The following is a 15,896-nucleotide window of genomic DNA, read 5'->3' on the forward strand; positions in this document are numbered from 1 at the left end:
CTGTAGTAATGACTTTGTTCTCACGTTTTGTAGGAGGGTTCGTCTGACTCCATCTTATGTTATCAGTATAAGTGCGAGAGATGAGAGACCGACGACCGCAGTTTTACCGTGTGTGTCCGGCATCAGTTCTACAGTGTGAGAGATGCAGGGTCTGTGACCGAAGCTGGGGGTATACGGGTGTATACAGCATACACAGAGGGGTCTGTGACCGAAGCTGGGGGTATACGGGTGTATACAGCGTACACAGAGGAGTCTGTGACCGAAGCTGGGGGTATACGGGTGTATACAGCATACACAGAGGGGTCTGTGACCGAAGCTGGGGGTATACGGATGTATACAGCGTACACGGGGGGGTCTGTGACCGAAGCTGGGGGTATAAGGGTGTATACAGCATACACACAGGGGTCTGTTATCGAAGCTGGGGGTATACAGGTGTATACAGTGTACACAGGGGTCTGCGACCGAAACGGGGGGTATGCGGGTGTATACAGCGTACACAGAGGGGTCTGCGACCGAAGCTGGGGGTATACAGGTGAATACAGTATGCACAGGGGTCTGCGACCAAAACTGTGGATAAACAGGTGTATACAGTGAACACAGGGGTCTGTGACCGAAGCTTGGGCTATACGGGTGTATACAGTGTGAGAGACGCGGGGTCTGTGACTGAAGCTTGGGGTATACAGGTGTATACAGAGGGGTCCACACAAACACGGCTCCGCTCCGTACACCTTGTTCACACACGGCTCCGCTCCGCACACCTCGTACACACACGGCTCCGCTCCGTACACCTCGTACACACACGGCTCCGCTCCGTACACCTCGTACACACACGCCTCCGCTCCGTACACCTCGTACACACACGTCTCCGCTCCGTACACCTCGTACACACACGGCTCCGCCCCGTACACCTCGTACACACACGGCTCCGCTCCGTACACCTCGTACACACACGGCTCCACTCCGTACACCTCGTACACACGGCTCCGCTCCGTACACCTCGTTCACACGCGGCTCTGCTCCGTACACCTCGTACACACAGGGCTCCGCTCCGTACACCATGTACACACACGGCTCCGTACACCTCGTACACACACGGCTCCGCTCCGTACACCTCGTACACACACGGCTCCGCCCCGTACACCTCGTACACACAGGGCTCCGCTCCGTACACCTCGTACACACACGGCTCCGCTCCGTACACCTCGTACACACACGGCTCCACTCCGTACACCTCGTACACACGGCTCCGCTCCGTACACCTCGTTCACACGCGGCTCTGCTCCGTACACCTCGTACACACACGGCTCCGCTCCGTACACCATGTACACACACGGCTCCGCTCCGTACACCATGTACACACACGGCTCCGTACACCTCGTACACACACGGCTCCGCTCCGTACACCTCGTACACACACGGCTCCGCTCCGTACACCTCGTACACACCGTACACACACGGCTCCGCTCCGTACACCTCGTACACACGCGGCTCCGCTCCGTACACCTCGTACACACACGGCTCCGCTCCGTGCACCTCGTACACACACGGCTCTGCTACATCCACCCTGTAAACTCCTCCTGACCCCACACAGAAACTTCCCCTCATCCAGCACCATGACAACCAGCACAGCAGAGTCCTGCACACACTGAGGCCCCTGATCATGTGACCCCTGACTCCTCCCCTCCTGTGACCTCATCACAGGTCCTGTGCGCACAGAGCAGCTGTAGAAATCTCCGGCCTCGGGGGTCTCACCAGACTTCGCTCTTTTCTTGCAGGGGCCGCAGTGGATTTCATCCTGGATCCATAGAGCTGAATAGAGGAGCGATGTTCCTTCACTCTGATGGGAATTGATGGTGACGTTGATGAGTCTATGAGGAACGTGTTCAGCTGCCGACTCCGAGGAGGAAACTGCTTGTTGTCTGTGGCCTAAATATATAGGTTTTATTAGTAGATGTCAGGGAAGAAAACTAAACCCTGTAAGATAATAAATCTCCTCATATGTTTCCCTTATTATCTCCAGTAATTGTATTATTACACAGGATTCTTATGATGTTACATCGGCTCATCTTCTTCTCATTCAGGTCTCTACAATATCGGATCCTCTCAGTGAAGATCTTCTACAGAAGAGAATTTTCCTGATTTACCCATCAAGGATGGATATGGACAGAGACAAGATGGCGGAGAGGATGTTACACCTCACCCTAGAGATCCTCTTCCGTCTCACTGGAGAGGTGAGAGATTCTGATGACGTCACATTACATCATTCTTATCTATGGGAATAACAGATGGACAGAACTGGAGAGGTGAGGACTCTGGAAATGTCTGTAGTGAGATTTATTAATGTGTCTCTCCATAACCAGGATTACACAGTGGTGAAGAAGACCTCTAGTGATCGCTGTCAGGACCCTGTGTCTGAGGGATGGGGAAGACCCCTGAGCCCAATCACGGGGCCTCCACCTCACCCCCTGATCCATGAGGACATCAATGACCAGAATATTCTAGAACTCATCTACAAGATGATTGAGCTGCTGACTGGAGAGGTGACACTGCTGGGAATGCTGGGACATTATGCAGTAACACTATGAAGGGATCGGGGGATGACGGTATCATTGTATGTGTCAGGTTCCTATAAGGTGTCAGGATGTCGCCGTCTATTTCTCCATGGAGGAGTGGGAGTATTTAGAAGGACACAGAGATCTGTACAAGAACGTCATAATGGAGGTTCCCCAGCCCCTCACATCACCAGGTAATAGACAGGACTAAATACACACGGCCTATAATTATCTGTATGTAGAGAATGAATTCAGTCCCTGTATGTGTTTCCTCCAGATCTATCCAGTAAGAGGACAACACCAGAGAGATGTCCCCGTCCTCTTCTTCCACAGGACTGTAACCAAGAAGATCCCAGTGCTCCTCAGGATCATCAGGTAGATGGAGAGAAGGTGTCAGGAGATCTCCCCTATGATGTGTAGACGGCTGTGAAGGTCTTGTGCTCAGTCTTGTTTTATCCACCAGTATTATATGTTTTATACTTGTGTAATGAGAACGTTGGAGATGGCAGGATTAGAGCTGATCATAGATGGGACTTCTCCATCTGTCGGTGACTCTTACAATATTTGTTTCAGGGTGAAGATCTGACCCATACTAATACTACAGAGACATATGTGAGGGGTGATGAGCGGTGTAAAGAGGAGATTCCCACATATAACTACCCAGGTGAGTAGTAACCACTGAATGCAGAGACGTCACAGATTCCTCTCAGTCACCGGCTGTGGCTGCTTTATCGGTGGTGTAGTCCGGCCGTATTACCATGATCACCATTTTGCCTCTAGACCACAACATTCTCCTCCACCCAAAACTGTTCAAATGACTTTGATACAGGAAAGATATATAACTTTGTACCGTGTTAGCCAGTAGATAAAAGAATATTTAGAATTGAGAGTCCTCAGTGGTTGATACCTTTTAATGGCTAACTGAAAAGGTGGTAGCACATTGCAAGCTTTCGAGACTCCTCAGGTCTCTTCATCAGGCTAGACTAATGCAACATCTGAAAAATCACATATTTATACACAAAACAGCACAAAAATAACGCAACAGACAAGACAAGTAACATTTAGCAGAATTGTCATAAATATTGGAACAGTTTATAGATTAGGAGTGTGAAGGTTTTATTGCCCTCTGATTGGGATCTGGTTCTGTGTTGTGTGATGACCCCAGAAGGTCTGAAGAGCAAATTCCTTAATTGATGTAAAAAGACATAAATCCATGCGACACATTCATTCCTGCACTGAGTGTGTCAAAAGTTGTCATAAATTTATACTCCCAGACCCTCCTGTCTCTCTGAGAGTTGAAGTTACCTTTTAATACAAGTAATTTAATGTCCATCATGCTATGACCGGGGATACAAAAATGTTTTGCCACAGGTAGATCCCTTCTTTTTTCTCTTATTGTGTGGCAATGAGAATTCATCCTTGTTCTCAGTGTTTGCCCAGTCTCCCCACATACAGACCCCCCAGATGGACATTTAGTACAAATAATTAAGTACACCCCATTAGATGTGATGCAGCTGAGAGTACCTGGGATCTTGTAGTCCTGATGTGAGTTGGGGATCTTTATCTTGTCCGTGGTCATTATAAATGGACAGGTTTTACATTTTTTCTGGTTGCAAGGAAAGGTTCCTGCAGCTGTTGGAGAGGACAGGGAGCTTCTGACAATGATGCTTCTTAGATTAGGGGGCTGCCTAAAACACAGTAGTGGGGGGTCTGGAAACATGGATTGTAATCGGGCATCGTTTTGTAGTAAAGGTTGTAATTCCCGTGCCGCTCCCTTTAGCACCTCCAGATTTGGGTTGTAGGTGACCACTAGAGGCTCCTGGTTATTTTCTTCTTTAGCTTTGTAATGTGGCAGGTGATTCCTTGACATTCTGGTGGCTCTTGTAATTTGGTTTTCTATTGTTCTTGGATGGTAGCCCTGACTCAAAAAGGACTTTCTGAGGCGACCGAGGTGTTTGTCTCTATCCATGGGGTTGGAACATGCGTTATATGTTATATATTGTTAACGTATGATATTCTGATCACGCTCAGTAATGCAATACAATGAGTGCGTGGAAAACACTGGACTGCACTCCGATGACACAATGGAGAAGAGTTTGTTCTCCATCTTTTCCTCAGTGTTCTCTGAATCTCTCATCCTAGACAATCGGACCACACTGTGCTGACACTCGGGTCAGATCCTGATCCAAGTGTCAGCTGTACAGTATAATTGGCCGATTCTCTCAGATCAGAGGATATATATGGCCGTCTGCATTGGCCCTTAGAAATCCATGTAGCCGCACACTCCGGTCCGAGTGCCGGTGGCAGTGCTGGGTGTTGTTTCTCGCATCACACACCCTAGTGTGACCCCGGCCTTAGAATGATTCTTGTACTCAGCGTTTGCAGGGTGCTGTAGCCTTGTGTTTGTATCTAGGGTATGTGCACACAGTTTTTTTTCAGGGGGCAGAGCTGCTTCAGGAAAGTGTCTCCGGTCTTTTACCTGAAGGCGCCATGTCTTTTGTGCCACCGGCGTCTTTTCTCGATAGTTTCTATTATAGTTGCAGGTGACAGAATGTGCTACTTCTATTAATGGCCTCAGTTTCCAAGCACTGAAGCAGATAAAAGATGTAACAGACGGAGCGGGTACAGCAATGTGGTTTTCCATTGCCGTGCACTAAGTTCATGTTTAGCGGCAGGTTTGTGGCGCTTCTTCAATCCGCCTGACAAAGATGTGTGCACATCCCCTTACCTTGGTTCTGCAGCCACAAAATACAGGCATCCCAGCATGAAAACCATCTGTCCAGTCTCTGCTGCTTCTATAAGGAAGGCAAGGCAGCGATAAACTGGTTAATGAGTCACTACACATGGGCCGGTGATGGGTGCGGCCCCCAGACGGGAACTTTAGTGATTTTCACGTATGAAAAAAACTAAATGAATGAAAATCTTCTCCTATACATTACAGTGTTAATCCGCGCAGAGTGTGCACTGGGGCGATCTATGTGGGGTCTGTGATCGGCGCAGGTTCAGAGACTTGTGGAGGGGATTGTGTCTGTGACAACAATTAAAAATGAAAATGTCTGATTTTTATTTGGGGAGACACAGTCTGCAAGAACATGAGCCTGTGAGCAGCACCATAGACTATAATGGAAGAGAACTAATGAAAACCACAGAGAGAACATGGACGTGAGAAACGGCTGTCTGACTGAGACTTTCCTGTCATTCCTGTGCTCCAGCATGTCCACGACCACCGACCAGCCATATACACGTCAGTCAGTGTCCTCTACGGCCTGTTCACACAGGAGGACGCACTTCTCTGTGCACACAGCGACTGGTAATATGTTCTGTGCACGTAGACTGTCCTGTTCTCAGGAGCGCATGTCCTGTTTACCCCGAGCAATGTGCCACCAAGAACCTGGATTTTTAAGCCGTGACTAATAATCATTTTTCCTTCCATCAGGTGATTACTGAGCTATTGAAATGAGCCGATAATCAGGAAGCCGCGCTCTTACAATCCCACATTTCATGATTATTGGCTCATCTAAAGTGGCCATAATTCAGTGGCTGTCAGCTCTGCAGGTCCACAACACTAAACGTTGTGATTGTAGGCCGCTGACCTGTATTAGACTATCTAGAGAGCAAGATTACAGAGGGTACAAGACGTGGGCCTGTGGTCTTACAAATGCCAGGGCTGAATTTCACTCCCAGTCCGGCCCTGGCTACATGGAAAATAAAGACACAGCCAGAATAAAGCCTTTTATTAGCAATAAAACTAAACAGTTTTCCTTTTCTATTTAAAAATAACAAACACAGTTATACTCACCTAACGCCTATTTCCACCGAAGACCTCATTCTGTAATAAAAATAAAATACAACAATATACCATACCTGTCTGTCGCTCTGTCCCACGCCGTAATCCATGTCTGGGGGATAATTCGTTTTCAACCTGGACGGTGCCAAGATGCAACCATGCAGGCAGAGAACCACTGGTGAATGAGCTGCTGCAAGCACAACATCATTAACCAGAAGTGACATCATCGAGGTTTCCAGCCAGGCTGAACTGCAGTGACCTCACGACTGTGGGAAATAGCCAGTGATGAGGTCACCACAGTTCAAGCTAATTCTCTGTGTTATTGTTAAATAAAAAATGAAAACTGTGTTTTGTTTTATTTCTAATATAAGACTTTATTCTGGCTGTGTCTTTACCATATAACTATAGGATTAGTAATGGATAGGTGTCTTATAGACACCTCTCCATTACTAAGCCGTGGACTTGATGTCACCAGACAATACAAGGGTGACATCAACCCCACAAATATGAACTCCATTTGCCACCACTACAGGGAAAGTGGGAAGAGCCGGGAAAAGCACCAGATTTGGCGCATCTAATAGATGTGCCTTTTCTGGGCAGCTGCGGGCTGTTATTTTTAGGCTGGCCCCTTACAAGCCTGAGAATACCATCCCCCAGTTGTCAGCTTTAGCAAGGTTTGTTGTCAAAAATGGGGGGACCCCATGCAGTTTTTTAAATGTGAGGAATACTCCCATCATCCGCTCCTGCTGTCACTGTTCTTAGCAGCAGGTGTAGGTTGATGGGAATAATAGTCCCAAAAGCCGCCACCTGCTGTCATCATTCTGACTTTAATATAACTCTCATCATTCTCCCTGCCGACAGAGCAGAGGAGAATGATGAGAGCGTCTTCAGCACCTGCCGCCGGTGAACAGCGCTTACTGTAGCGCTTCTTCCCTTCCGACCGTCCATGTGGTACTGATGCTGCACACAGTTGTCACACATGTACCACAAGTATTACACACATGGACATCTCCGGTACCGAAAATATCTGGACGTGTGAAACCGGCCTTATACACAGTTCTCTTTAAATGCCTAATATTTCTTCTTGAAACTCATCTGACAGAAAATATTATTGGAGCTTAGGATAGTATAGATTGTGAAGTCTCCGAGACCCATACGCTAATTACCCCAGAGAGGTTTCACCACTAGCTGCTCATTTATTACTGATGGAGACTGTGGAGTTTGATCATTTCAGTAGTTCCTAATCAGGCCCCATTATTAATATCTGACGTGTGTCACTTTATGTGGTGGTAAGTTTGGAATTCTTCACAAAGGATAATAGGAAACAAATGGATCTTACAAATTATTTTCCAGCTTCGCACTAATCCCTACATACAATTGTACACTACTGTCTGGGCACATGGAAGTCTTCAGAAGGGAAGGAGCGCCATTTAGCTATTTAGCTCCCCTGATGAAGCCGCATGGGTTGCGGCGATACGCGTGGGGTATGATCCTGGGTGTAGCACCCACTTGGTTATAGCTGTATTTTCACTGCGACCTTATCATTGGTTGCTCTGGAGTAATTTTTGTGTGGTACAATTGAATATTGGATTGTGGGCATTGGCCATATTGCTGTTGGCTTATTATGGCCTGTGTGCCCTAACCAGTGAATATTTAGGGACACATGCATGGAATTATTTCATGCAGTGATTGTGCAATATTAGGGCCCTTGGTCTCCATGAGCAGGTTTATGGGGTGGTTGTTGTGATTTATTGCAGTGAGGTTGGACCACATGGTTGATATACAGGTTATTACAGCATAATCTATAATTGTGATATGCCATACTTCACTGTTATATATTGTGGGATGCTTCATATGTTTTTATTATGTTTTTAATTGTATTGCTGCATCAATAAAACATTGTTTTTGTACTGGTTCAGTGTGCGCTATTTGCAGTGGTTCTTTTTCTTCTCTTCTCATGTTTATTATTCCACTGTTGCTGCACCTAAACCTTCATTTATATATTTGTGATTGGTACAGTTGGTGCGCCCCATTTTTGTTATATATATTTAGCTATTTGAATGCAGATCTAGCAGGAATAGTTTACAGACACAATGTATTGGGAGCTCTGTTCATGGTCACCTGGCAGCTCAAAAGATGTCCACCATGAACATGCTTGGCTCTATCTTCTCTACTCTCCATATCCCAAGGATTGCCTTGCTCATCGCCCTATAACACCCTTACATGGAATCTGGACTTACACAGGGACCCCTAGGCTTGGACCATGGTGTTACCTGCTATTCTGTGGTGTTAGATGGCAAGAAGAATAGTCAGGTAGCTGGGTCAGAACCAGAAGGACAGAACACAGAATCAGAAGACACAAGAGTAGTCAGTAAACGGGCCACGGTCACAGCAGGAAACAAATACACAAGCCGCAAGCTGAGCACAGAGGACTGAACCAGAGGAGAACAGCGCTGTATCTGGCAGATTCCGGCCATGTGCTTTGAGCTTTAGTAGGGTGTGGTACTTTCCAATTGGCTGAAGTAGGGACCAGATTACTCCAGCTGGACAGCAGGAACAGATCCCAGATGAGATTGGACACACCATATGCAGAAGCCCTAATATAACTAAATGACAGAAACCAGAATAGTAGAAATCCCCATAAAGTGATTCCATTTTATAAATTAATTCACTGAGGGTTATAATCCTTAGGAGGAGTGAATATTTTGACTCCACAGCCACTTTCTGGAAATTAACACGCAGTGGATGTTGGAGAGTGAAAATTACACATTTGCCATTTTATTACCCAGCACATAGTGCCCAGATTGTGCTCCAGGAGACACACACCACAAATTAAGTGGGTTCTTCTCACTGTAGTATTGCTAAATACAGGGATCCTAAATGTTGTTTGCGCACACTGCAAGACTCCGAAGTGAGAGCGGATTTTGCCGGATTGGTTTATGGAAACCTTGTTGCTTTTCAGCAGCCTTTGAGCCACTAATAGTGCGGGAACCTCTGTTTTTCCATTGACAGATGATGGACCTGAGTGGGGACTTGTTTTTTGTGAGATGAGAATTGGTATTATTTTCGCCTACATAACATTGATTAGTTTCTTTATATTTGACATTTGGGAGGCAGAATGAACCAACAGTTGAACACCGCACACTACTGGCTCATCCAACAAGGTTTTCTATTAGACTGTGAACTGTCATTGTTTTGTAAATTTAAGTTTTTGTTACATAAACTGTCCATAAAAATATCAAGTGAAGTAGAAATGTTCAAAAATATAAAACTCAAGGATATTTTATTAAAAAGTACTATTTTATTATGTTAGCAGATGACTGTACCAGGAGATCAGAGGGACAGCTGACATCTTCAGTTTTTAAATCTGATGATCTTAATATCCTACAAGATACAAATGAAGTGATTGCTATTACTCCAGATATACCATCATCCATTCACAGCCAAGATCTGTCATCTGATCCTATGAAACAGGTCCCATCTTCTGATTCATTACTGACTACTAAGGAAAATCAAAGTCACAAAAGAGGCATTAAAAAACAAACTGCTACTAACGCAAATCAGTCATTTTCCTGTTCAGAATGTGGAAAATATTTTACATCTAAATCACATTTTGTATACCACCAGAGAATTCACACAGGGGAGAAGCCTTTTTCCTGTTCAGAATGTGGGAAATGTTTTAATCGTAACTCAAAATTGGTTAGGCACCAGGGGACTCACACAGGGGAGAAGCCTTTTTCCTGTTCAGAGTGTGAGAAATATTTTAATCAGAAATCAGACCTTGTTGTTCACCAGAGAATTCACACAGGGGAGAAGCCTTTTTCATGTTCAGAATGTAGGAAATGTTTTAAACAGAAATCAGAGCTTGATAGTCACCAGAGAATTCACACGGGGGAGAAGCCTTTTTCATGTTCAGAATGTAGGAAATGTTTTAAACAGAAATCAGACCTTGTTGTTCACCAGAGAATTCACACAGGGGAGAAGCCTTTTTCATGTTTAGAATGTTTGAAATGTTTTAATCGTAACTCAACATTGGTTAGGCACCAGAGGACTCACACAGGGGAGAAGCCTTTTTCATGTTCAGAATGTGGGAAATGTTTTAGCCAGAAAGCGCTTCTTGATCGCCATCAGAGCAGTCACACAGGGGAGAAGCCTTTTTTATTTTCTTAATGTGGTAAATATTTTACTTGGAAATCAACTGTTAATAAACATCAGCGATGTCACATATGGGAGAACCCTTTTTTGTTCAGAATGTTGGAATCGCTTTAACCAAACCTGGATCTTCTTAAAGGGATTATCTCTTGTTATTCCTCATGTTTGCTGACAAAAGGATAAAATTAAACTTTATTACTTCCAAATGTAAATCTATACCCATAATTCACCCCCTGAAGGTTAGTCAGAAGGTTACTAATAGAAAAAACAAATATCCCACATCTCAGTATATAGGGTGAGGTGACATATGCACACTCACTCTCCAAGCCTCTCTTTTCTACGGGTTTCATCCTCACCAAAGGCGACTCATCAGGAGACTATTTAATATTGACCTATATTCAAGTGAGACCAGACAAAAAAAAACTAAAATCATGTATCATGTTATCCGAAACAGCCAGAAAACTAGCCCCATATTGGCAGATCCCAGACCTCAAACTATATACTGTGTAAGTTTATAAGCCCCTCCAGTGTCAGGAATAGATAGTATGTGACAATACAGTATAATTCTTGTTTTTCTCCTATAGGGACTGCCTTAGTTTGGTATTGTAACTGCTGTTAATTAGTAGTGCAGACAAATTGTCCTAGACTAAACTCAGTCTTCAGACGGCCCAATATGTACCACTCAGGGAAAACTTACCTGCTCCAAAGATCATTAGCAGCTTCTAACTAATGGCCATGCTGCGGTCTGTCAAGAAATGAGTGCAATATTATTATTTTTATTATTAGTATTTATTTATATAGCACCATTGATTCCATGGTGCTGTACATGAGAAGAGGTTACATACAAATTACAGATATCACTTACAGTAAACAAACAATCACAGACTGATATAGAGGGGAGAGGACCCTGCCCTTTCGAGCTTACATTCTACAGGATGGGGAAGGCGGCAGTAGGTTGGGGGGTTGCAGCAGCTCCAGTGATGGTGAGGTGGTAGCTCCAGTAGTGGTGAGGGGGCAGCGGGGATCATTGCAGGCTGTAGGCTTTCCTGAAGAGATGGGTTTTCAGGTTCCGTCTGAAGGATCCGAGTGTGGTTGATAGCTGGACGTGTTGGGGCAAAGAATTCCAGAGGATGGGGACAATTCGGGAGAAGTTTTGGAGGCGGTTGGGTGAGGAGCGAATAAGTGTGGAGGAGAGAAGGAGGTCTTGGGAGTAGAGATGAGCGACATAGCCTTTTTTCGGGTCACCCGACTTTCTCAAAAGTCGAGTCGAACGAAATCGGCCGAATATCGGGAAAAGTCGAAGGTCCGACTGAAACACGAAACCCAGTGCAAGTCAATGGGGAAGAAAAGTCGGCTGGGAGTGGAGGACTGTAAACACAACTAAAATGCCCATTGCAATACCAACGCCATCAATTCTTATTACTTAAGCTTGTCAACTTTAATTTACTTTATAATAATAGTTACCCATTAAAAACTGGGGGTTGGACTTCCGGTTCCGGCGCTCTGATGTGAGGACGCAGGAGACAGAGCTCCGTGCAATCCTCAGCTACAAAGACCGACACAGAACACCCCACGGCCGCGAGAGACAGTGGAAAGCGAGAGGCAGGGAGCAGGAGATATCGGTATATGGAGCGGTACCTTCTCCGGAGTGGCGGCAAGCACTTAAAGCAAGGAGCTGCAGAGGGAGACCACACAGCACGGGACCATAAAATGGCGGCAGACGCGGGATACAGCGGTCTGCAGGAAGGTGAGCAGAGCCTGGTGGAGGAGGAAGGGGAGAGGCAGAACGAAAAGTCGGCAGCCCAGCAGCGCAGCCAGATAACACATGCAGATAGACTATGACCGTTTGGCTGGGGCAGTGGCAACGCACCTGGCAGACAGGATAAAAGAGTCCCTGGAGGCTATGGTGGGGGCTGCGCTATCCTCCATTAAAGAACAGGTCACACAGCAGGGAACCAGGATGGCAGAGGTGGAACAAAGAATATCAGCTGCAGAGGACGAGGTGATAACATTAAAGGAGCAGTTGAAGGAGATGTCGGAGGGCTCCCAGGCTATAAAAGACAAACTGGAGGATTTGGAAAATCGATCCAGGAGAAGCAATTTAAGGCTGGTGGGGCTGCCGGAATCTATAAGCATGCGACAATTGGATAACATTTGTGAAATAGAGCTCCCCAAGGTGCTGGGTCTGACACATAATTGCAGAGTGGAAAGAGCGCACAGAGTGGGACCTGTAAGAGAGAATCCAGGCATGTGGAGAACGAGCGGGAAGGAAGACAATGCGGGGGCGACTGGAACAGCCAGACCGCACCAAGTCATAATAAAATACCTGGAATATAAGGACAAAGAAGAGTTGCTGCGAGCATTTAGAGGAAGGAGGATCCCATTGTTTTTACAAGGACATAAAGTATTGATATTTGGAGACTATTCGGCAGAGGTCACCCGGAAAAGGAAGACCTTCAGCAAGATCTGCACTACACTGTACCGCAAAGGTATAAAGTTCCAGTTGCTCTACCCTGCCCTACTGAGAGTGACAAGACAAGATGGATCCTTTTTTGTGACAAAGGACTTGAAAGAGGCGGAGAGATGGATGGAGGAGGCGGAGGAAAGTGACCAGACAAGAGAATCTTCGGGGAGGAGGGGTGGTCGATGCGGGGAAAGTGAGGGGGAGGTTCGAGAAGAGGGCCGGAACGAATGGAGGGAGAGGAGAGAGGAGGGGAAGGAGCTCCATACGAGGAATCCCAAGGAAAGAAGATCGCCGCCACGCAAATCTGGAGACCGGGGCAGGGGAGCGCCTTGAGAGAGACTCTAAGGAGAAGATATATCATTTTGGACCGAACTGGGGGACCTATGGGAGGGGGGAATGACGGAAAGTAGAGGTGGACATTTTTTTTTTCCTTTTCTTACATCTTCTCTTTGATTCTCCCCTCCTCTTTGGTCTCTATGGATCCCGGGATCCTGCATACTCTGGGGGGTAGAGGAGCTTTGGCGTTCATGGGGGTCCGGGCTTCTCTTCCAAATCTCTCTATTGGGTGCTGGGAGGACCATATCGTTAGGAAGGAGAGGGAGATTGGGTTCAGAGGCACCAAACAAGGTGTATGGGAAAGGAGGGAAGGGGTATTGTATGTTGACAAGATTATTGACCAAGAAGGCCTTGCCTTGATATAGTGGGGAGCAGAAGAATGGGGGATAGGCTATGGGTAATTACTAATCAGTGAGCTGAGAGGGAGTTGCGGAGCCAGGAGCATCACAGAAAAAATGGAAGTGAAGAGACGATTGACTGTAAAGGGGGGGACAGTTGAGGGGTTGTTAGTTGATAATAGATTTAGGATGAGCAGATGGGTTCAGGGAAAGCAACGTTATAGGCGCACTGAACGCTTGGAGGGGTCACAACACCACACATATGAAATACCACATGTCGACGTGAAATACTTGAGAAATTGGGACAATGGTTAGAATAGTGACATGGAATGTGAAAGGACTGAAGTCACCACATAAACGCATGATGATATTGAGGCAACTCAAAAGACTGAAAGTCGATATAGCATTACTACAGGAGACACACCTACCCCAGGGGGATTTCTTCCGTATGCAGAAACTATGGGTGGGAAAAGTAGTTGGGTCAGGCTTCCTGGGACGAAAGGCAGGGGTGATGATTCTAATTAACAAAAATTTTAATCACACGATAGTGTCTCAGATCAATGATGAAGAAGGGAGGTATATTCACATTAAGCTTACCAGTCCATAGAGGAGAGTTTGATATATATATAACATATACGCCCCTAACAATGAACAAACTTCATTTTTTAACTTTATCACTACTGAATTGGGAAAAGACACAGAACTCAAACGGATAGTCGGAGGGGACTTTAATGCAGTGGTTTCAAGGGGGGAAGATAAGAGATATAGTAGAGACGACGGCAGACCGATCAGGGAGGTAAAAGGATTAATGGTCAAGCTTTTGGAGGACACAAATTTAAAAGATAGTTGGAGAATGCTTCACCCAAATGACCGGGAATATTCTCACTACTCGCATCCACACGAAGCGTGGTCCAGGATTGATTACATTTTGGTAGACCAATTTCTGATGCATAGGGTAAGGGATGTGGCTATTGGAGATATGGTGATATCGGATCACAGCCCTGTGCTTCTAGAAATCACTGATACAACACTGAGGGGGACGGACTACTTGTGGAGGTTTCCGTCGTTTCTACTTAGAGACAAGGAATTTGCCAAAACACTGAACGAATGGTGGGAAGACTATAGCAGAACCAATAGTGAACATGAGGCGGATATAATGTTGTTTTGGGAAGCAGCAAAAACAGTTAAGGGGAAGATTGATGGGACATGTAGCTAAACTTAGGAAACATACCCACAAACAATACCAGGCTGCAAGTGAGGCCCTCAGAGAGAAGTACACATGGTATCTAGAAAACAAGACACAAGAGTCAAAAGAGGAGTGGAAAGCAGCAAGACAGGAATTTCAATCTTGGGCGGGGAAAAGGGAGGATCTGATACGATCACAACAGGAAGTTGATTTACACAAATTTGGCAATAAGGCAGGGAGACTATTGGCCAATCTGGCAAAAGGTCGACGACCAATGACTTTGATAACTAACATGACTAGACCTGACGGGAGCAAATCGACAAGCCCACAAGAGATTACTGAGATTCTGGGGGATTACTATGCAAAATTATATAGTAAGGGGGAAGAGACGGTTGGCAGGGAAAATGACTGGTTGAAAAACATAAAACTCACGCAAATTAATACGGAAGAGCTGTCTAGATTGAACGCAGAAATAACATTAGAAGAAGTACAGACGGCAATAGGAGATCTGAACGTACACAAGGCACCGGGACCTGACGGGTTTAATGGGGAATTTTATAAAGTAATGAGAGAGCAGGTAGCACCGATCCTGACTAGAATGTATAACAAAATAATGAGAGGAAGTGGAATTTCGGGACACATTAACACTGCGTACATAAAATTGATACCCAAGGGGGACAGAAATCTAGACAACCCAGCAAACTATAGGCCAATCTCATTAATAAACCAAGATCTCAAAATCTTGGCCAAATTGATGGCCAATAGATTGGCGGAGATACTACCAAATTTAATATCACCGGCACAATCGGGGTTCGTTAAGGGGAGGGCAGCGGTGACGAATGTGCGGAGGGCTATGCTGGTAATGGATGCCATTAGACATAGGGATCTTTGAAAGGAGGAGTGTCCAGCCATGGTCACACTTGATGCTGAAAAAGCGTTTGATAGCGTGGGGTGGACATGGCTGGAGATGGTACTAGATAACATGGGGATAAGGGGAGCCTTTCGTACATTCATAGGGGTATTGTATGCGAATCCTCAGGCGAGGGTGGCGACGCCCGGGTTCCTGTCAAGATCTTTCCCA

General features: G+C 45.8%; 1 protein-coding gene and 1 long non-coding RNA gene across 2 annotated transcripts in view; both read left to right on the plus strand.

Moving 5' to 3' along the window:
• LOC141074009 (uncharacterized) overlaps window positions 1-10,697 on the plus strand; it is a 65,505-nt gene extending 54,808 nt beyond the window's left edge. The window contains exon 3 of the mRNA XM_073561525.1: window positions 9,942-10,697. Within this exon, the coding sequence (XP_073417626.1) occupies window positions 9,942-10,509 (568 nt within the window). The 3' untranslated portion in view covers window positions 10,510-10,697. The remainder of the gene's footprint in view (window positions 1-9,941) is intronic.
• LOC141074012 (uncharacterized) lies at window positions 3,122-8,254 on the plus strand. The gene is made up of 2 exons (XR_012227117.1): window positions 3,122-3,216; window positions 5,634-8,254. It is a non-coding gene; the product is annotated as an uncharacterized lncRNA (long non-coding RNA).
• Window positions 10,698-15,896: the final 5,199 nt, after the last annotated feature.

Source organism: Dendrobates tinctorius, unplaced genomic scaffold, assembly GCF_039654945.1.
Source record: "Dendrobates tinctorius isolate UK_male_01 unplaced genomic scaffold, ASM3965494v1 ptg000322l, whole genome shotgun sequence".
Classification (NCBI taxonomy): Eukaryota; Metazoa; Chordata; class Amphibia; order Anura; family Dendrobatidae; genus Dendrobates; species Dendrobates tinctorius.